The 22,114-nt window shown below is 39.1% G+C and overlaps 1 protein-coding gene across 1 annotated transcript in view; it reads right to left on the reverse strand.

The window, feature by feature from the left end:
• TRHDE (thyrotropin releasing hormone degrading enzyme) overlaps nucleotides 1–22,114 on the reverse strand; it is a 363,215-nt gene that overhangs the window by 329,079 nt on the left and 12,022 nt on the right. The window contains exon 2 of the mRNA XM_035002118.1: nucleotides 21,213–21,486. Within this exon, the coding sequence (XP_034858009.1) occupies nucleotides 21,213–21,486 (274 nt within the window). The remainder of the gene's footprint in view (nucleotides 1–21,212; nucleotides 21,487–22,114) is intronic.

Below are 22,114 nucleotides of genomic sequence, written 5' to 3' on the forward strand. Positions count from 1 at the left end.
CACGTGATCACCTATAAGATACTACCTACATGCACGCACATGCACACACACACGTACACTCACACACATCTGACCTCATCATCTCCCATTCTCCTTTTCACCTCAATGCTCTGCTTGAAACACCTGGAACACTCCAGACATTCCCCACCTCAATGGCTCAGCCCTGCCTGTTCCATCCACCTAGAATGTTCTTTCCCTAGGTATCCCAATGCTCACTCCTTCAGTGCAAGTAAGTCTTGACTCAAACATCCATGTTCACAGAGGTCTTTCATAAGCATCCCCTTTTATATTAAGTCACTCTCTCCCTGCTCTTTCTCCTTAGCACATATCACCATTTCATATATTATGAATTTTATTTTCTTGTCAATCTCTCCCCCACTGAAATAGAATGTGAGCTCTGTGAAGCTTTGTCCATTTTATTCACTGTGGGGTCCCTCCTGTACCCAGAACAGTGCCGGAATAAGTGAAAATTCCAGTAAATATTTGTTGAGTGAACACTATTGGATGACTGAATGAAATCATGACATCTATACAGAGAAGAAGGTGTATCTTGTTGGCTACAGCTGAAATATGTACATCTACTACATCTAATACTGTTGCCAAGTGTTTAATGTAAATTTAAAACAAATGAGAAATTAGGGCAAAAGTCTGCTTTACGTGATTGAGTACTAGAATTATACGTATCATAAAAAGCTTCTTACCCTCCCAGATTTAACAATGTTAGTATTATGAAGATTTTCAAAAAGCCCAGCATTTACTAGGCTGTGATTTACAGAAATATTATGCTTAGTCCATCCTTACTTTCTTACATAGAATCAAAAACTAAAGAAGGAATTAATAAATATTGTCCTCCAGTTTGTTTTCAGTGAAAACTATAGACATGAGAAATATTCATAAGAAATAGATGTGAATAGGGGCACCTGGGTGGCTCAGCTGGTTAAACGTCTGCCTTTGGCTCAGACCATGATCCCAGGATCCTGGGATTGAGCCCTGCATCAGGCTCTCTGCTCAGTGGGGAACCTTCTTCTCCCTCTCTGTCCCCCTCTCCCTCAAAAAAAAAAAAAAAAAGAAAGAAAGAAATAGATGTGAATAAATTCTACTTTGTCCTACAAAATATTAGATTATCATCTAATCTCATACTTTTTTTGGAGAAAACCAAGAGTTTCAATTGGATATCCACCAACAGAACAAGGTCTCATGAGGCAAGTGGAAGGGGAGAGGAGGATTGACAGAAGAACCCAAGCTGCACAAAATCTGTCTTAGGAGCAGCATCTCTCACTGGGAGTAACCTCGGAAGATGGACTTGTTTGTATGACTGAGCTGCACATCCACAGGGGCTAAGAAGTAATAATAGCCAAGGCAAAGGAAGGTAAATCACCAAGGCAGAAATCCAGGAGTGTCTGCCAAGATTTGGAGCATGAGGAGGGGTAAAAGACCTATGTTCGAGGAAAAGAAAGAAGTTTAAGGCACAGAATCAGCAGAACCAGTAAAATTACTGGAGAAAATGATCTACTTTTGTTAGATTGCACCTACTCATTTAGACAGAGCCTGTATCTTCAACAATAAAAATCTCATCACTACTGAGGTTTTTTGCCTAGATTGGGATTGCTCCCATATATTAAACCAGAAAGAAATTCCTTCTCTAGTTGCAGATACATCCTGATACAACTATCCTCATATAGTTAGAAGCTATCCTACTGAAAATATTAGGACCTATGACTGACGAGGCAAATGATTCTGTAGCCAATATCCTCCTGGATGCTTCATCACCGTTTGGTGATTAATTGTTTGGCTTGTCATTAACGGCAATTTATGCCTCTATAATTGCATTTGCAAAAGTCATACCACAAGCACCAACAATGTTCCAACATCTTTCTCAGTAATTATCCATGATGATTGAGCCTGAAGTCTTTAAATGGGATTTAGAACAGATAAATTGTTAAAAAATGACTTAACCTCATTTGTGGAATAATTTATTATTTTCTAATGAGAATGTCACATGTTACCTTTAAAACTTTGTCAGAATTGTTCCGTTGTCATTTGGGAGCTTAGGTACTCTTGAATAAAAAATATAAGAAAAACCATTCAGTGATATAATGAGACTATCTCACAGAATTAAGGGCTTTTATTGTTTTTAAAATTTTATTAGGGTCTCTCTTTTTTTGGTGGATTATTCTAATAAAAAAATCAATCTCGATCTCTCGCTCTCTTTCTCTCTCTCAGAATATTCATACAACCACAGAATGAGATGACAGACACATGATATAGTGAGACTGATTTCTACTCATCTACAACCCCATACAACTACTTATAGAGGAAATACCTCCTTAAAGAGACCAGTTCACTTAGTGTATAATCTAGCTGGTTCAGTCCGTATATAATCCAGCTCAGTGATACTGGGAGTCCAAAGAAATTTAAGGAAAGACTCTAGAGGCAAATAACCATCTCAGGGACAGACCTAGCTATAAGGAGCTCATTATTAACCTCTTCATTAGACAGACTGCTCTAAGACCTCTAAGAAGCTGCTGTTTGTGTCATCTTGAGATGATAAATAAGCTTAACCAGGTATTTTTCTATTTAATTCATGAACTAGCTATCATGCAGAGAGAGGTACATATTTTTATATAAATCCAAACAAAGTTTTCTGTAAATCATACCCTGGTAAGATCGCTGCAGCTCCAACATTTCCTAATATTTATGTATGATCCCCTTGATTATTGAGCACTATATGCTGGAAATGGTGCCAGACTTACTAAATAAAATCAGGCTCTCTCTGCAGCCACCCTATCTCATGGTGATATTTCCTTTCCCCATTTAGAATAAAAATAACAAAGTAGACATTAAGTTTAAAATACCCAGTAGTAAAATTCCAACAAAAGCTGAAGGGTAAAGGAATATTGACATCCCCACTACCAATAAGGACCAAATATGTTTTATATCTAAATCTGAAGAATCTAAAAACTATAACTGGTAGGTTCACTGGAAGCAAGAGAGGTAGTATAATTAGATTGTCTCATGGAAAGTGTTTGTAGAACTAGACAGAACCTAAAATAATATTTTAGCTCTAACATCCACCAACTATGTGACAGTGATCGAGTTGTTAAGCCCTTTGAGATTCCATTTCCTTACCTAAACAAATAGGGACAATGACAGCAGCAACATCACACAGTTACTTTTCATTGCTCCTGGCACACGCTTAGTGTTCGCTAAGTGGCCGATGCTGCTATTGTGTTTTAATGATAATGTTCTGTGACAAGGACTGCTAATTGTCTACCAAAGTCCAATCCCTTTGTTCTTTACTTTTAGAACCCCACATTCCCATCTCAACATATGTCTTTATAGAATAGACTATATTTCCCAACAGCCTCTGCACCTAGGTGTATGTAGCATGTAAGAAGGTCACGGTCAATGAAAACATTTTTTTAATGCTTTACATGTGATGGAATGACCAACGATCATCTAGATAGAGAGCATGGGAAGAAAACCTTTAGTCTATGATCTTCATTCAGGAATGGACATCAGAGCATTTTAATATACTCTGAAAGCTGGGACCCTATGTCTGAAGGTTCAGGTTCAGCAAGTCTAGAGTAGTGCCCAGAAACGTGAATCTGAGAAACAGTCACTAGGTGATTCAGATAGGCCCCTGTACTTTAAGAACCACAGGTAGAGCCTCCGTGAAGTACCGTACATCTAGAATATGAAAAGTAAATGAACATCAATCCAACAGTACATTGGAAACTCTTCAAACTGAACATTCATGTTATCCTAAAACAGCCGAACAATACCTGACTATAGAACACAGTATAAAAGTTCCTTCTCATTTGTTCTTTCTACATGATGAGCTTATTTTCTTTAATTATGAAAACCTTTGTCCCTTAATCCTTCTGTCTCCCATGCAGAACCTCAAAGTCTCTAATGATGTATTCTAGATTTCCTCCCATGGCCTTTGTGTGCACATTTGTCTGCAGAAGTAAGTGGATATCAGTGAGTGAAATCAATAGATATCTTGATGAGTCCTCTGTCACCGCTTGAATACATGCACCAGGTTGGCTACACACTTCCAGATGGAGTCACCTTCATTCCTTTTATATAAGGTCATCGACCACCAAGTCCTTCTTTTAGAGCAATGATTCTCCATCAGGGGTGATTTTGCCAGGGCACATCTGACAGCATCTGGAGACATTTTTGGTCATCACAACTGGAGGTGCTACCAGCATCTAGCAGGCACAGTCCAGGGATGCTGCTGGACATCTCATAATGCACAGGACAGACCCTCAAAACAAAGAACTATCCAGTCCAAAATCAACAGTGTCAAAATTGAAAAACTGTTTCAAAGGGTGTTAAAGGAACTCCTTTCCCTATAGATCTGTGGTTAGAATACCCAAAATCACATTCTCTAAGAAGCATCTCACACCGAACTAGAAAATAAGCTCCATGAAGAGAGAAGCCATCTTCCTTGTGCACACACTCCTGTGTCTGCCCGGTAGACTTCAATCTTAACCATCCATGAGATAGGACAGTGGAGCAGTGAGGAACGCAGGCTTTGCAGTCAGACTTCCTGAGCTTGAGCCCCCGCTCCAGCATTTAATACTGTGGTACAATGGACAGGTATGCCATCTCTCTGAGCCTCTAATTCCCTCATCTGTAGATTATAAAAAATACTGTGACATAAACTTCTTAATCACATTGTTATAAAGATTAAATTTGATAATCCATGTAAAGTTTTTAGAACAGTATCTGACACGTAATGCAGGATTAATAAAATAATGCTTTTTAAAAATAAAATAACTAATTTGATGATTGAATGAATAATTTTACAATGCTTCAATAGTGCAGGAAATCTCCTCCTTTCCATCTTTTAACCTAATACTCCCTTGCTCTCCACCCCACGTTTATTTTTTTCCACCCCACTTTTAATTGTAACCTGATAACTAACAGAATATCATTTTATTTTTTAGATGTGGACATAGGATGATAGACAAGACACTTCTTTGTTTAATTCCGGTTTAATTCTCCATGTCTTCAAAGCCCTTTCTCTCCCTGATTTCTTCCTGCCAGCAATTCTTCCATACACCTAAGAAGAGTCCGTCTTGGGGCGCCTGGGTGGCTCAGTTGGTTAAGCGACTGCCTTCGGCTCAGGTCATGATTCTGGAGTCCCGGGATCGAGTCCCGCGTCGGGCTCCCTGCTTGGCAGGGAGTCTGCTTCTCCCTCTGACCCTCCCCCCTCTCACGTGCTCTCTCTCATTCTCTCTCTCAAATAAATAAATAAAAATCTTAAAAAAAAAAAAAAGAAAGAAAGAAGAAGAGTCCGTCTTCCCCCAAATAACAGAAGCATAGAAAAACATCCCTCACATCCATCTCACCTCCTCTAAAGTAAGGTTAGGGGCATCTGGGTGGCTCAGTGATTAAGCGTCTGCCTTCGGCTCAGGTCATAATCCCAGGACATGATCCCAGGGCCCTGGGATCGAGCCCCACATTGGGCTCCCTGCTCCTCGGGAAGCCTGCTTCTCCCTCTCCCACTCCCCCTGCTTGTGTTCCCTCTCTCACTGTGTCTCTCTCTCTGTCAAATAAATAAATAAAATCTTTAAAAAAAAAAAAAAGATAAGATTATAAGTCATCTTGCACGATGCTGGTCATCACAGGAAAAATAAACATTACAAATTTTGCAGCAGTTTTCACGGTGCCATTATGCTGGGGTGTTGAGATGAAATGGCAGGGCTTCTTGTCATCCCCTCCAAATAATCCTCCTTTGCAGACTATCTTTTCTAAGGTGTTCCCACAAAGGTTCCCATGTTAACCATCTGTGCTCTTTCTTCCCGCACCCCACCCAGTCTGCTCACTAATGAGATGCAAACGTACTCTCATCTATAGAGGTGGCCATGCACTGAGCGTCCTTCTATGTCCAGCACTCTGATGTGTCCAGCATGTCCGTTATTTCTTTACACTTCTCATTAGAAGCATTAGAAGGCATATGTTGTTAACCCCCTTCTATAGAAGAGACTGTAGTTCCTGTTAAGAAATCTGCCTTAGTAAATGGGGGAAATCCAAAATCCAACCCTGAGAGCCAAATACCAATGCTCCTTCCACCACCCTTCTTTTTCCAGCCTGCACTTGACTCCTCTACAGCCTCCCAGAAAACACACATCACATGAGAGAATCCCTTCACTCCCAGATGACTGTTTTACACAGGACTATTCTACTCACTTGCTGTTCACATTGCCTCTCCTGAAGGGAAGGGAAGGCAAAAGGATTGCCTCCACTAGGAACATCTCTTATATTTCCACAGAGGCCCTTCTGATGGAAGTTATCGTCTAGCAAATTACTGGAGGAAAAAAAAAAAATAAGAACACTCTCCCATTCAGACAAAGTGATCCTGTTTCAAATGATTATTTTTCCCCTTCTGAAATGCTGAGACACACTTCTGCATTAATTCCAGGCATGTGTGGAGATAACCTAACTTTCAGCCTGACTTGTCATTTAAGAGATTTACATTTCATCAGAGAGACATGTATAATAAATTTGCCATAATAAAAAAAAAAAAAAAAGGACTCCGTATTTCTTCATTTTCTTTCACTAGCACGACAAGAGTGTGTAGTGTTAAGTTGGAGGGGAAGAAAGAATGAAATGCCTCACTCTGGACAGTCCTCAGCCTGAATCCAGAACTCTACGGGAAAGAGTCAGAGAAGGTACAAGAGTAAGGGAAAGAAAGCAGGGAAAAACCACCAGAAATCAGGCCACGCGGCTGATGCGCCCTCCTCTCAGTCAAGCAACCTAAAACTCTGAGGTTCTCTGATTCACTTTTATTTATTCCTCTGTCACCCAAACCAAGACACTCATTAAGGCTTTTTGATTTTTCCTCCAAATGCATCTCCTATCACCCATGTTTCAAATATTTATTGAATGACTGCTATGAGCAAGGAATTGCACTACATGCCATGGAGGATATAGTATATGTTATACACATCACTTCTCTGAGCTGCCCCAGAATGTGTGTGTGTGTGTGTGTATGCGCCTGTGTGTGTGATTATGTGTATAATACAGCATATGTGTGTGTTTGTCACTGACAACAGTTCTTCTCACAGAGCTTGCGATCTAGTGAGAAAAGATGTGCGGAAAACAACAAAATGAATTCATTAGGACAATGATCCAAAGAGAATTACAACTGAAGGGCAATTACAGCTCAGAAAGGGAAGGAATCTAGCTGGGCAAGGCTTCGTGGAGGCAGTGAAACCTAAAACTGCCTAGAACAGTTAAACTCTGGGCTAAGGTAATTCTTCCTTGTTACACCAGCATTCTTTAAAATTTTAACTTGGTAACTGAAGCACAGCATTTTATAGACTTATGGGGTATTTTTTAAAGATTTTATTTATTTATTTGAGAGAGAGAGAGAGAGCACAAGCAGGGGAGGGGCAGAGGGACAAGCAGACTCCCCACTGAGCATGGAGCCCTACCCTGGGATCATAACCTGAGCTGAAGGGAGACGCTTAACCAACTGAGCCACCCAGGCGCCCCTCACAGAGTTATGTTGAAAAAAAGTTTCACTGTCATGTAAAAAACACATATGGATAGTCACTGTATTTGCCTTTACAAGGTCTAAATCTTCATTATCCATCATGCTCAGTCATGACCTTGGTGGGGGGGTCCGCTTTCAAAACTACAAGCTTCCTCACCCTCCAAAATTTTTGGCACATGTCTTCAAAGATGAATAGTTCTTAAACTTCATATTTATCATGTCATTTCCTTACCCTTTCGGGGTCCTTATTTCTTTCCATTTCCAATCTAAACTGGTCTCTCTGACCCCACTTTATCTATTTAATTTCACTTCCCACAATGCCACCTTGTATCTTCCTTGGGATCCAGCCTGGTTGAATACACGCTTGGGAGCTCAACTGCCTGGGTCTGAATGCTGGCTCTACCACTGTGAGCCATCATGGGCAAGTTCAGTAATCCATCTCCCAGTGCCTCACTTTCTTCATCTAGAAAATGGGAATAATAATTCTTGCCTCAAAGCATTAAATGAAGTATTAAATGAAATGACACTTACAACAGTGCCCAGCAGCTAGTCAGTACTCCATAAGGTATATCTCTATTTATCTGCTGTTTTTGCTAACAGGATATACTTTCTCCTTTCTTGATAATGTCATACTGTTTTTCCTTTGAAAAACTACCACTCCCCAGATTCCATTGGCCCTGAGAGGTGTGTTGATGAAGGAATACCAGTATCTACATCATCCCTAGCAGTGGGCACTCTATTCAGCCAAAAGAAATTGCTCTTTCTCCTGAGAACTGGAGGACTACAGCTAAAGCAATCTCAAGATAGTGCCCTGAGAAGATTCTGAATTGGTATGCCATCTAGATCCTCAAAGCTATCCTTCTCAAGACCTAATTATTTAATTCTTCATTTCTGTGAGCTATCCAGAATCTACCATTGATTTTCTCTTTTGCTTTAGTTTTCCTGAGTTGCTTTCAGATATTTGCAACCAACTACCTGATTTATTAATCTTCTCACTCTGAAGAAAACCCTATGGTCATTCTTAACTTGGACACTCTCTTCACCTCACAAAGAAGGCTCTCTAATTTACCTTCCACCTACCCATATCCACTCGTCCCTCAAGACCCAATACTTTTCAATAATAATCTATGCCCTCATTGATTTCTTTCTCTGTTCTTCAACATCTAGCATACCACTGAATTTACCTTTCCTTTATAAAATAGTGCCTGGTACCATCCAGTGTATGGTCACGTGTTTATCTTGTCTCATCAACTGGCTTCTAAACCCTTTGGAAACAAAATCTATACCTTACACTTTGGTTTATGTGTAGTATTTAACATAGTGCTAAGTCTAGAGATGACATTGGGTATCTATTAGCTTACCAATTAAGGTTAATCAGAAAAGGTTAGAATTTTTCCCCTCCTTGTCACTCCAAGTCTTATATCTAATTGAACTTCTAATGAATTCTGCTCAGTCTATTCTCTCTTTATCTTAAGTATGCCATAATTTTCCAAGTATCAATAGTTCATTATTGAACACAGCTGCTCAACACATATTTGTGAATGGATAAAGAAATGCTTTTCTGTGATCTTTAAGAAATATAACAAGAAATAAATCATTTTCAGTGCCATGTGAATAGTACATATGGGTAATGATTGGTTTTAGACATTCACCAATTCCTCCCCAAATCAAACCTAATCAGAAAGCAGCATCTCACAGACCCAGTGAATTTCCTTTCTGCCATCTGGTCTGAAAAGGAAGTCAAGAAACATTAAGTAGGTGGCAGTAGCTAAGGACAGACAGTACTATTAGCACTTCTGATGCCTTCTTCCACTCTGAATATTCACTTTTATATATCCAGCTGAATACAAAGGACTTGCAGTCCTTCCTTTGATTCTTTAGGAAAGAATATTTCTCTTTATTTCCTGTAAGTTCCATCTCTAGAAATATTAATATATCTCAACCAAAGACCCTAGTTAGTCTTTCCAAAATTTGATCTTAAGTCCTATAAGAATCATTTGAATCAGAGTTACATCAACCTTTAGACTATGATTTTGTTTCACCATTTGTTTTAGATCATGGTTACCCAGAGATTTTTCTCTAGACGGCAGCACGTTTTATGTCTGAGCCTAGATGTAAAAATTTGGCTACTTTTTCATGTCAGCCACAGTATAAGCAATGGTGCTTGTTTGTCCTACATCCAATTACTGCCTGCTCCTTGATCCTTAGGAAGGTTGATCTACACTGGCATGGCAGCTTTAATCAAACAGGAAAACAGACCCTGGTCAGGTAAATAATGGGAAAAGGAACTGAGAGTCTTTTAGCAACAATGATAAGACATTTTATATTATCCCCATGCTTCAACAGAAAGCTCCTGATATGATCTGAAGCCCTCCCAAACTCAAATCCTTTAATGGTTCCCTCTGCTTAAAGGATAAAATCAAAACCCCTTAACATGACTTACAAATCCCTTCATGATCTGGCCCCTTCATGATCTGGCCCCTGCATAAATCTCTAACCTCATCCCTTACCACTTCTCTCCTCAACATTACACAATATTTTTTTTAATTTTTTAAATTTTATTATGTTATGTTAATCACCATACATTACATCATTAGTTTTTTTGTGTGATTTTTTTATTTTATTTATGTTTATTCACCATACATTACATCATTAGTTTTGGATGTAGTGTTCCATGATTCATTGTTTGCATATAACACCCAGTGCTCCATTCAATACGTGCCCTCTTTAATACCCATCACCAGGCTAACCGATCCCCCCACCCCCTTCCCCTCTAGAACCCTCAGTTTGTTTCTCAGTATTCTATCTACCTCTCTTAGATTATAAAGGGTTAGCCAAAACAGTCCTTTAAGTACAAGTCCTAGAGGCACCTAGGTGGCTCAGCCGGTTAAGCCTCTTACTCTTGATTTTGGCTCAGGTCATGATGTTATGGTTGTGGAATGGAGGCCCTCGCGTCAGGATCCACACTCAGTGGGGAGTCTGCTTGAGATCCTCTCTCCACTCTCTCTCTCCCCCTGCAACTCCCCCCACCCATGCATGCTTACTCTCCCTCTCAAATAAATAAATAAATATTTTTAAAAAAATGAATCCCTCTTTGTAAAAAAATAAAAATAAAAAAAGTAAAAGTCCTAAAGAACTAGAAGGGAAAAGAAGAGGGAAGATCAAAAAATAACAGTAATGAATCTGAAATTAGAGGGAAAGTAGCAAAGAAAAAACATTCTTTTATATTATCAGGTTATATGCTACTACTTAGATATTTGGGCACCATATCTGAAAGACAACTGAATTGGTGGTGGCCTCTGCTATGAAAATCCTAGCAAGAAGTCTGGGGGAAGGAAGATCACAGCCGAATCACCCTCCCCTCTACCAAAGAGAGAAGTGGACCTCACTATGTACCATGCAATCCATCACACACATTATCAAAAATAAACATACTACAACTATGAATACTCTACACTGACTAAATTAGTCTGTTTTGTCAGTTTGTTTTTTTTCCTTCAAGCTTTTCCTGTAGCTTCTATTAGCCTCTTCAATACGTAGACTCTTAAACCTCAGGACAGTTGATAAATTGTGGATTGTATAACAAAACCCATTATCATCCATCACTGAATTCACCATCAGCCCAGGCCAGCCACCAGGGGATGGATATGTGCTGAGGCAGACTCCATTACACCAACATCCCAATGGAAACTTTGGGGCAAGAGAGTTCTATAAGCTCCTCCATTAACTAAATTCTGCCTACTCAGTTTACTCTCTCTTCTGTTAACGTGTCCCTCCAGTCTACCATTCCACCCTCTATGTAAGTAATCCTTATTATCAACAGCTCTTATTCTTACACACACCACAGATACCCACCGCTTCGGCCCACATTCTTATCCTTATTTAGATCTATTCTCATCCACTCTCAGACCAAGAGAGAGACATGAGCACTTTCCTAGCTCCTCAATGGTGATTTTACATCACTATTCCTCCAATTCCATTTTAAAAAACTCTCTTTTTTGGAGCTCATGGCTTTCACCAATCCTTTTCCACATGTAGGCATCTAGGTGTTACTCACACTTAGAAAATTTGAAGCTTGGCATAGTTTTCTTGCCACATTCTCAAGGATTCCCCCTTGGTGTTTCTGATGTTTGTTCCAAAATGGCCCCACAGTTCTCTGTTCCCTCCATGATTGTATCTTCAATCCTCTTCATCCATCCAACTTTGCAATAACAGACTTAAAACTCCTTCAATCCCTCCTGAAATCTGAAACCCCCCTCTCTATCCCAGACCATCTTTCCACCTTACTCCCTTTATCATTCCACTCCTACTTTTTATTCTCATAATAACTTCTATTCTTCAACTGTTCCAATCCATTTTCCATGAATATCAGTCCCATTGTGGGTTCCCTTGCCTTTTTGCCTCTCTGGACACCATAGCCTATGATTTCAATAATGCTTTCATGATCACCATTTTACTGTTACCCTCTTGACTACTGGCCTGGTGTGCCTCACTGGTGGCCCAGGCTGAATCTCCCCACATCTGTTTTCTCTATTCCTGTTCCTGGGTTCTTTAAACAGAAAGGTACAAAACAGTTTTGGCCATTTACCCTACAGAGACAAGCCATTAAACACCAAGTAGTCATTGGCTACTGTCTGGGAAATTTTTGGTTCTCTTCTGATAGATTCAGCTCTCTTTTATCTAAAAATCACCTGCAGTAGGCTCTGCATAGATGTATTTTCTTATCCCTTCCATAACTAGCACTATTAAAAAACAGTCTACAATCACCGCATGCATTTCTTCACTCTACACTCACTTCTTAGCAAAACTTATCAGCTCTGTTCCTACCACACTAATGAAATTTAAGGAAGTTCATCAATTAAATGATTTTTCTTTTTAAGTTCTCAAACTCCGTGGCTCCAATAAACTCATGACCTGGCCACATAACTTGCTGACAAGACTGCAGACCCAACTGGATGACCCAAACCTGGCTCAAGCATAACTCTCATGCAGCAGAGGTGAGCTGGGAGCTATAATCCCAAGTCAGGCATCCATGGGACAGCCAGCCTAGGTTCACCTCACTGGCAAGCCCAGCTATCAATCAACAACACTCAGAAACTTGCTTTCCTGATAGAGGACAGAGACAATCCCTGGTCCTTCAGTATTTAAGAGCCACCCCATTTCTCTTCCCCTATACTAAATCCTCCAGAGCTTAGACTCTGTGCTGAATTCAGTTCCCTGTTTGGCAGTAAAATTTTGCCTCTCAGTACTCAACTCTCTTTAACAACACTTTTCACCTACAATGTTCCCACAGAGGACCTAAAAACAAATGATATCTGTATTGTAACATTTGCTATTTATATTTCAATATAAGTTAGACTTATTTTTCACAAATCTTCATGTCATATATTAACCAAAAGGTTTTGGAAAACCCCTGGTCTTGTGACTTCTCTGAAGGGAATTCACTCATTTAGATGTTCAATGGACTTTCACTGAGTACCTATCATTTTCTAGGTCCTGAATCTTACAAAGATGAGTAAGATATGGCACCTGCCTCCAAAGAATTCACAGTCTAGAGGAGCAAAGAGCCAGCAAGAAAGGGCTATGAACAATGAGATAATGACTATAAGAGATGAGTTTACAAAACATTCTAGGAGTAGAGAGGAGGAGGACTGTCTCTTGTTGGGATCATCAGGAAGCCTATATTTATATTCCTAAATTGACTGTAATCCAACTCTTTTGTTACTATTTTTCTTTCTCAATGGACACTTATTATATTTGTAAAGCAATCTAAACAGAATGTTTAATGACAAAAGATCTCCTACTAGTAACATGAATTTTTCAAACTGGAATATGTGCTTAGATCATATTAACCTACACTTGCACTTCTCTTGTTAAAATGAGACCTTTTATTTTCAGTAGGAAACTACATGGAATGATCCCATGTTTTAAGTGTATATATACAATATCATCACTAAAACTCTAGCATCAGAAATGTGTATCACATGGATGTGTGTATATATTTTCCTGGGTGTGAGTATTTGTAATATTCATCACTACTATAAATTTTGTGTATTCTTCCTGTTGTAGTCAGTCCACACAATAAAACTAAAAAACACATTTGTGGTACTTTTTCGGGAAAATTTTCTGGGAAAAATTTGCGGTAGATTTTTCCCAGCATGCCTTCTTTAGAAACTCATCTTCTTTGCAACACACCCTCCCATCCATGAGGTGAAGCAGAAGATGCCATGTTCCTACAATGTGACTCCACATGTGTACTGTCTAGACACAGCGACCAGAGATGATCACATGACCCACACAGGGGCAATCAATAACATTCCCTATAAGTTTGGGAGTTTGTAAAGTTCACTTTCCCTCTTGGGTCCTCCATGGCAATATGCAAAACTTGGGAACTTTCAGTGGCAATATTACACCACGTGAATCAAAGAACAGAAGTCTACCCACAGTGAGTAAGCAAAGCAGAAGAAGTGCTGATGAGGACTGGCCATAGGATTCTCAAGTTTCTCACAGGACTCCATGCCCCAGGTCTGTCTCTGACCTGCGATGCCTTGAGATATCCCAATACCTTCCTAATAAATTTTCCTTTCACTTAGGCAGTATAGACTGTGCATCCAAGAGACTGGCCAACAAAAATGAAAACCCTCATTGGTTGTGATAGCCAATTCAGAATGCATAGTGAATCTGGAAGACAGAAACATTCTATTATATCACATTCTTGACTCCTTGCTCTTCTGCTTCCCCAATGTTTACTTAATTCCTATCTTTGTCCCTCACCAAGTCCTACCAATTCTTCCTTTAAAATGGCTTTTATAGGGATGCCTGGGTGGCTCAGTCAGTTAAGTGTCTGCCTTTCAGCTCAGGTCATGATCCTGGGGTCCTGGGATCAAGTCCCACATGGGGTTCCTTGCTCAGCAACGAGACTGGTTTTCCCTCTGCCTGCCACTCCCCCTGCTTGTGCTTTCTCTCTCTCTCTCTGACAAATAAGTAAAATCTTTAAAAATAAAAAAAATAAAATAAAATGCCTTTTATATCTATACTACCCTACCCATTTATACTATAACTACTCTAGTCCAGAGTTTCTTAGGTAAATGGGCCCCTAACCCCACTTTCCTCATCCCCACATATTTTCCATGCTTTTCTCAGGCAGATTATAAAAATTATATATGTCATGACTCCAGCTTTTAAATTTTCAGTGGCTCTTATTGTTAACTGAACAAAATCTTAAAACTTAGCCAGGCATCAAGCTCTTTCACAATCTAGTTTCCATCTACCTGTCAAACTTATATATCCCTACTCCCTTCTAGGATTTCTGAATATATTATCAATTTAATTGCCATCATCAGAGTGAGAACAACATGTCAGTGCTTATGGTTTTATTAATATAATCTCCTATAATATATGTAGCAACTGTGATGGTTTCAAATGAGTCTGCAAAATCTTTGACACTATTCTCATTGAAAATGGGGTCTACACTCCCTTTGCTAGAATCTGGGCCAACCTAAGTTCATTACTAATACAGTGCATTAAAAGTGATACTGTTGGGCGCCTGGGTGGCTCAGTTGGTTAAGCGACTGCCTTCGGCTCAGGTCATGATCCTGGAGTCCCGGGATCGAGTCCCGCATCGGGCTCCCTGCTCGGCGGGGAGTCTGCTTTTCCCTCTGATCCTCCCCCTCTCATGTGCTCTCTCTCTCTCATTCTCTCTGTCTCAAATAAATAAATAAAATCTTTAAAAAAAAAAAAGTGATACTGTTTAACTTATTAGGCTGGGTGAGCTAGCAATTCCTTGCTAAAAGAAAGGGAGAGAAAAAAAGATGGTGACTAATACAATCTATGTAACCATTTATAATGAAGTAAACAGGCAGTGTAAATCCCTTGGTACACTCACCTCTGGAGGCCTGAAGCACCAGTCATGAGTTTGACAACTTTAGGCCACCATGCTGCAAGGTAGCTCAGGCCACATGGAGAGACCCCTGGTAGACACTCCATTGAGAGCCCCAACTAAGAGGCCAGAAACAGCCAACATCAAGTAAAGACACTTAATAAAGATGTCCCCAGATGATTCTGGCCCCCAGCTGTTGAGTCACTCCTGCTGTAACCCTTCCAGCTAAGACACTGTAGAGCAGAGTCCTCCCCTGCTCTGTACTGCCCATTCCCAGGATGCACAGAATCCATAAGCATAAGAAATGGTTATTTCTTTATTGCTAAGTTTCCAAGTGGTTTCTAATTTAGCAAGATCAACTGGGACCAATTTTAGTACCTGGGAGTAGGGCACTGCCATAGCAAAAGACTTTGGTTTGGGGATTGAACTGTGGGTGACAGTAAACAATCCTTGAGGGGATCCTGTATCGGAAGCTTTATGGGCTTTAAGGAAGCTGTTGCTGACAGCATGAAGGATGTTAAGGTACATGGTATTGGAAGCTGAAGGAAAGGGGTCCTCTGTCACGTAGTAGAAACAAGTCTGGCAACCCTGCTGCCTGTAATGCTATGGAAAATAAGAAATACAAATATTAAACTGTATTTCCTAGCTCAGAAGACTTTCAAGTAGAATACGGAAAGTGATGCCAACGCCTTCTCTCTGGCCATAAAAAATCCAAAACAGGAGAGATGAGTTTAAGAACAAACTGTCCAGTTTCCAAGCAAAATTTGGAATAGGACTTACTGAGCTTGAAATTAAATTCTTCTCCTTCCCAGCCTCTCCAGAAGGCAAGAGATTCTCAAAGTAAGAAACTGAACTCAGGGAGGAAAAATATAGGTCACTATCAGGAAAAGATGATCTAAAGATGAAGCCAAGGACTCAACTTCAGGAACTGTTAAGACTTCAGACACTTTTAAAATGATGCCCTTCAAACCTTTTCAAACAGACAAGAGGTTTCCTAAAGACATTAAGGTGGTGCCTTATAAAACTTCTCTGTTCAGTAACAGAGCATCTAAGAGTGTTATGAGCATTATTTTACAAAGCCTCACAGTAGACAAAGGCTCATATTAAAGAGACCCATGGTTTAGTTTTGTCTAATGGAATGGATATAACTTGATACACAAAAAGATCAAGTTTTTTAAAAAAATAGTTATACCTGGGGGCACCTGGGTTAGCATCTCAGTTGGTTAAGTGTCTGCCTTTGGCTCAGGTCATGATTCTGGAGTCCCGGGATCAAGTCCCAAGTTGGGTTCCCTGATCAGTGGGGAGTCAGCTTCTCCCTCTGCCTCTCACCCCACTCGTGTTCTCTCTCGCTTGCTCACTCTTAAATAAATAAATAAGATCTTTTAAAAAAAAAATTATACCTGTTTTGACTTAAAGCAACAGAGCCAATACAAAAATAAATAAATAAATAAGCCTTTGGACCCCTGATTTTTTATTGATAGGAAGCAAGCTGAGTAAGCTATTCAATTGCAGACACAAACTAATTTTTAATTACAAAAGATAAGATGCATTAAAAGGCAAAACTAAGAGGCCAAATGATGGGGCCAAGTGCCGGGAAGGACAACTCACAGGGAACAGCACTAACTCATAATTTTAAAATTGTCAACATGTGCCCAGTTGGATTTCAGAACTGCTATGGGCCAGTGACTGTTATGTCCTCCCATTTTCTCCATTCTTGAATGGAAAATCCTATTGAAATAATCATATTCTCGGGGGCCTGGGTGGCTCAGTTGGTTAAGCGACTGCCTTCGGCTCAGGTCATGATCCTGGAGTCCCAGGATCGAGTCCCACATCGGGCTCCCTGCTCGGCAGGGAGTCTGCTTCTCCCTCTGACCCTCCTCCCTCTCATGCTCTCTGTCTCTCATTCTCTCTCTCGCAAATAAATAAAATCTTTAAAAAAAAAAAAAAGAAAGAATCATATTCTCATCTCGCCATTGTCTATTGGGGGAGAGAAGATAGATAACAGGTCTTCAGAGCAAGAGAAACCATGTTCAAGAAACGAAACCCAAATAGTCTCATCTACACTGAGACCTAAATTTGATGGTGAGATCCTGGATCTCAGACTTCAACCTGATGTTATAATGCAGTGAGACCTACTGGTGAGTATATTTTGTACATGAGATGAATGTAAATAATTTGTGGCCCGAGAGAGATGTACTGATTTGAAAACTTGTCCACAAATTCTCTGACACTCCCTATCAAGAGGTGGGATATATGCCCTCCTCCAGCAAATCAGAACCATCCTTAGTGACTTACTTGTAACCACTGGAATGCAGCAGAAGTGATGATGTTTATGATCATAATAACCATACACTATCCCATAGATATCCTGTAGATATCCCAACTCTTTGTCTTTTCTTAGTAACATTTCCCACCAAGGATTATATGCACACATCATCTGCTTTTCTAAGACCAAACCATCATTCACTGTCATATTAAGTCCCATCTCCACCATGAAGCACATCATTAGACTCCAGCCTTAGCAATTTCTCCCTCTTCTAAACGGTCTTGATTTTCTACAACTTTCATTTCACAATTAGTGAATGCCAGTATCACTAAGACACAATTAGTGAATTCATTGCTTTTCTGATGCATATTCCTTGGCTACCCTCTTGAATTATGTCCCTAGACAAGGGTTGAAAATCCAAACACTTACAGAAAGAAAGCAGGTAATATACAACAGTGAAGTGGACATGATGCAGAAGAAAAAAGTGGTCTGAATTAGGTTACACTAGGAAGCAAATGCTTCATATAAATGGGTTAGTCACCATCCAGCTACAGCCACTGATTTTCTTCATAGCAAATATCACCACCTGATATACATTCATTTGTTTATTGTCACTCTCTCCTCATTAGAATGTAAGTTCCCTGAGAATAGAAACCTTGTTGCTTTGTTTCTTGCTATATCACCAGAGCCCAGAACAACACCTGACGCTCAATCAGTAAGTATTTGCTGAAGGAATAAATGAGTGAACAATTATTGCCAAGTGGGAATGTGAACCCAAGATCTTCCCATTTTTCAAGAGAAGCCAGAAATAAATAATTTTATGTGCAATCTCTCAATTTCTAAATATCGACCATTAATTACAAAAACATTAAGCCTTTTAGGGATGGGTAAACAAAATATGTCTACCAGCTTGGATTCATTGGAAAGATGCACATGCAATCACTCTACTAGAAGGATCTTAAAGTTTTTTACCTTTCTAATTACTTAGCATAGTGCCTTGCAAAGTGTAGAAAACTTGAGAAGTAAATGATGATGCTTCAAATACACACACTTGAGGCACTGTTACAATTCAGCTGTAAATTATTAAGATGCTACTCTAGTTACACTCTCATATCTCAAAGAAAACTGCATCAGCTTCTGATCCAAAATGACCACCTGGATTTCACATGACTGTCCCACCCCAAGATCCTAAAGCTAAACTTCCACTCCCTTCAGCTGCTAAGAGTTCAGAAATGTGATTCCCATGTCTTCCTCCCCAGTAATAAAGAGGAAATGCAATGAAAATAAAAATAGATTGGATATCCAAGGGGTCACCAAAAAAAAGAGCCAGGTTTTAAAGTGTATTTCCACAGTTGATAAATAAGGGCTCCCAGTGGCAATTTTGTTTTCCTTTTTATTATCCTTAGCATTTTTAGATTATACAATCTAAAATTTTATTTCAGTTGACCTTTCAATGTTCTCTGGTAGCATGTTTTATCTTTTCTACATAAAAATTATTAAGCAGGAATTTTAAAATGTTTACTAATTACTTGGATTCTTAACTCTAATAAAAGTCACATCTAAATAATTAGAGTGTGTCTGGTTTTAAATATGGGTCACTTAGCAACAAGCTTAATTGTGTAGGGCTGAGAACACTTTTAAGATGCTTTAAAGAAAACATACTAGAAAAAACAGTGCCAGTGTGCCCTATGCTGCAAGCTTACGCACAGCAAGCCGGCCATCAACTTTTGAAGATGTCAAAGTAAATGAGATGTCTTGGTGTTCCTTTTCTGTGTGTCGTCCAACATGTACAGCCTTCAAGTATCCATAGGAGACATCAACAAACACCAGAGGAACTCAACATATCAAACGAGTACAAGTCCAGAAGAGCAAAATGTCTTCTGGCCCTCTAAAGCCAGCATTTAGAACCTAATTTTAATGATTATGTAGATTAATTCACTATACACAGCTCTTCAAATAATGGCATTAATTTTTTATGGAGGCAGATTTTACTTTTTAAATAGGTTCCACAGTGATTTAAATTGAAAGTAACACTGAGAAAAATTTATTTATCCAAACCTATTTTTCAAAATTTAGGCTGTTATAGACCTATGAACTTTCTACAGAACAAGAATATAGGTTTCTATTAATTCCTTTTGTTGCGTTCGAATACAATGGCCACCGGATAGGGAGAATCATTACTTGAATTCTTTTACAGACATACAGCTGAAAAGACGAAACAGAGTTCCCAGGGCACATGGCAGGAAAGCCCAAAATTTGGGATCAGACCAACAAAAGTTTGTCTTGCAGCTCTACCACTTGTTTACTTTTTGACTCTGGGTCTTTAAACCTCAACTTACTTTATTCATCTGGAAAACCAGAATCATAATACCTTGCTTTAGGGGCAACATAAAAACTAAAATAGATGCATATTTACTGTGTGAGCCATTGAAATGAGGAGGAAGTTGTTAACTCAGCATGGCCTGACCTAGCCTGACTAGTACAATCCAACAGCATGCAAAAAATGCTTAGAACCTTGCTGTCACAAATGACAGTTATCACAGAAAGTCCAATTGACTCTTATTATAAATTAAATGCAGAGCATGTCTTCTCTAGGCTTCCCATATGTCATGCTCCCCTAAGACTGTATTTCTATACACTTGGGTGTTATGGGCTAAAAGAAGCTTTACAACCCTACAGAAATCCTAGCACATTGGCAGAAGAACTCATGGACAAAAATGTTCACTGAGCATTGTTGTTAATCAGAAAAATTAAAATGTTTATCTATAGGAGGATGACAGATTTTGATATCTTCACTCAACCCATTCTATTCAGATAAACCACAAAAACGTAATTTTAATCAAAAATTAAAATGAAATAAAAATAACTTACAGAATGATATCTATAATATAAACCACTTATATGAAATTTTAAAGCATGGCATCTATTGTAGAAATATATATATACACATGCTTGGTAATTGTGTGATAATATGCATAGAAATAGCAAACATCAAACTCAGGACAGTAGTTATCTCTAAAAGAGGAGGCAAGGCAATGAGATCAGGCAGGTGCACACAGAAGGCTTCAACTCTATCCAATATGTTTTACTTTCTCAAAAACTAAATTAGACTAGAGCAAAGATGATAAAACGTTTAGATTCTCTAGAGCTGGCTAGTAGGCCTGTGAAGTTTATTATATTATTCTTTACATTTTCTGGATATTTGAAATATTTCACAATAAAAAGCAGCAGCTTTCCCAGTCATATAAATAAAAAGCAATTTCCAAAAGCAGACAACAGTTGTTTCAGAAATACTCAGAAGATGAAGAGGGACAGGGATGGTGGGGGTGGGGGTGGGGGAGGTGGCGAAAGGGACAAGAGGGCTGGGTATGGAAAAGACAGTCCTCTTTGACTCTAGAAACCAGGAAGATAATTTCCCGCCCCCAAGGGTTAACAAAAGAATTTAGCTATATAAGACCTGAAGAGGACAAAAATGATTCAGTGTTAATCCAGATATCAGATTACTATACAGTGTGTACATTATCTAAAAACATATTTAAGTTTAAAATACTTACTGCAACCCCACTCTTGGTGGTAGTTTCTCTGTATGTGAAGTTGCAGATTGCCCAGGCTAAATAATATGTAGACATGAGAGGGGTCTGTGAAAAGTGATCCGTAACCCATCCATCTTCCTCAAACACGGAAGTTTCCACTGGCATATTGGATAAAGATAAATAGGTTGCTTGATGCTTGATGCTAATTTTGAAAGTAGCCTTGTAGATTGGCTCATCAAAACAAGGAAATGCCTTTCTGGCATGTGTAGGCGAAAACTGAGTGACACCAAGGAATCTGGAAAAAAGAAAATGACATTCTCAATTACATTTATGGCTTCAGTTAAGTTATGACCTTTTTACATGCTTCTGCTGATAAAATAATGTATTTTGCCAAATCACAAGGTACTTTTTTCTGAACCGAACTTAAGTGCATGAATAGCATGAAAGTATAATTCATATATATTTCCCCTATGATAAAAATTATTCAGGGACATTTTTTATCTCAATTTAAAGTAAATCCTCTAAACCCAGACCAGTGCTTATTAGACAAAACATTACACTTTACAGAAAAACAACTCATTGGCATCCCATTGGCAAATACTGGAGAGTAACAGTTCTCCTTTTTGGTATGCCCCCATTTTCTCCTCTAATGGTGTACAAGTTAAGACAGTGAAACTAAAATCCAAAAGTTGTCCTCAGATATATATAGAATATAGACCACCAGTGGGAAATATCTGAACCTTCAAATTTCAGCTAGGCATGATCTGATTTTGTTACAGACTTTGAAACCTGACAAAAGTTGGCCTAAATTCTGGCTTTACAACATTCTCAGCCATATCACCTTGGAGGATTACTAAATTTCTCTAAGGTTTAGGTTTTCATTGCTTGAAAGGAAATAATCAAGCCTAACTTTTAAAAAGTAC

The sequence above is a fragment of the Mirounga leonina genome, unplaced genomic scaffold (genome assembly GCF_011800145.1).
Source record: "Mirounga leonina isolate KUSES-001 unplaced genomic scaffold, KU_Mleo_1.0 Mir_126, whole genome shotgun sequence".
Classification (NCBI taxonomy): Eukaryota; Metazoa; Chordata; class Mammalia; order Carnivora; family Phocidae; genus Mirounga; species Mirounga leonina.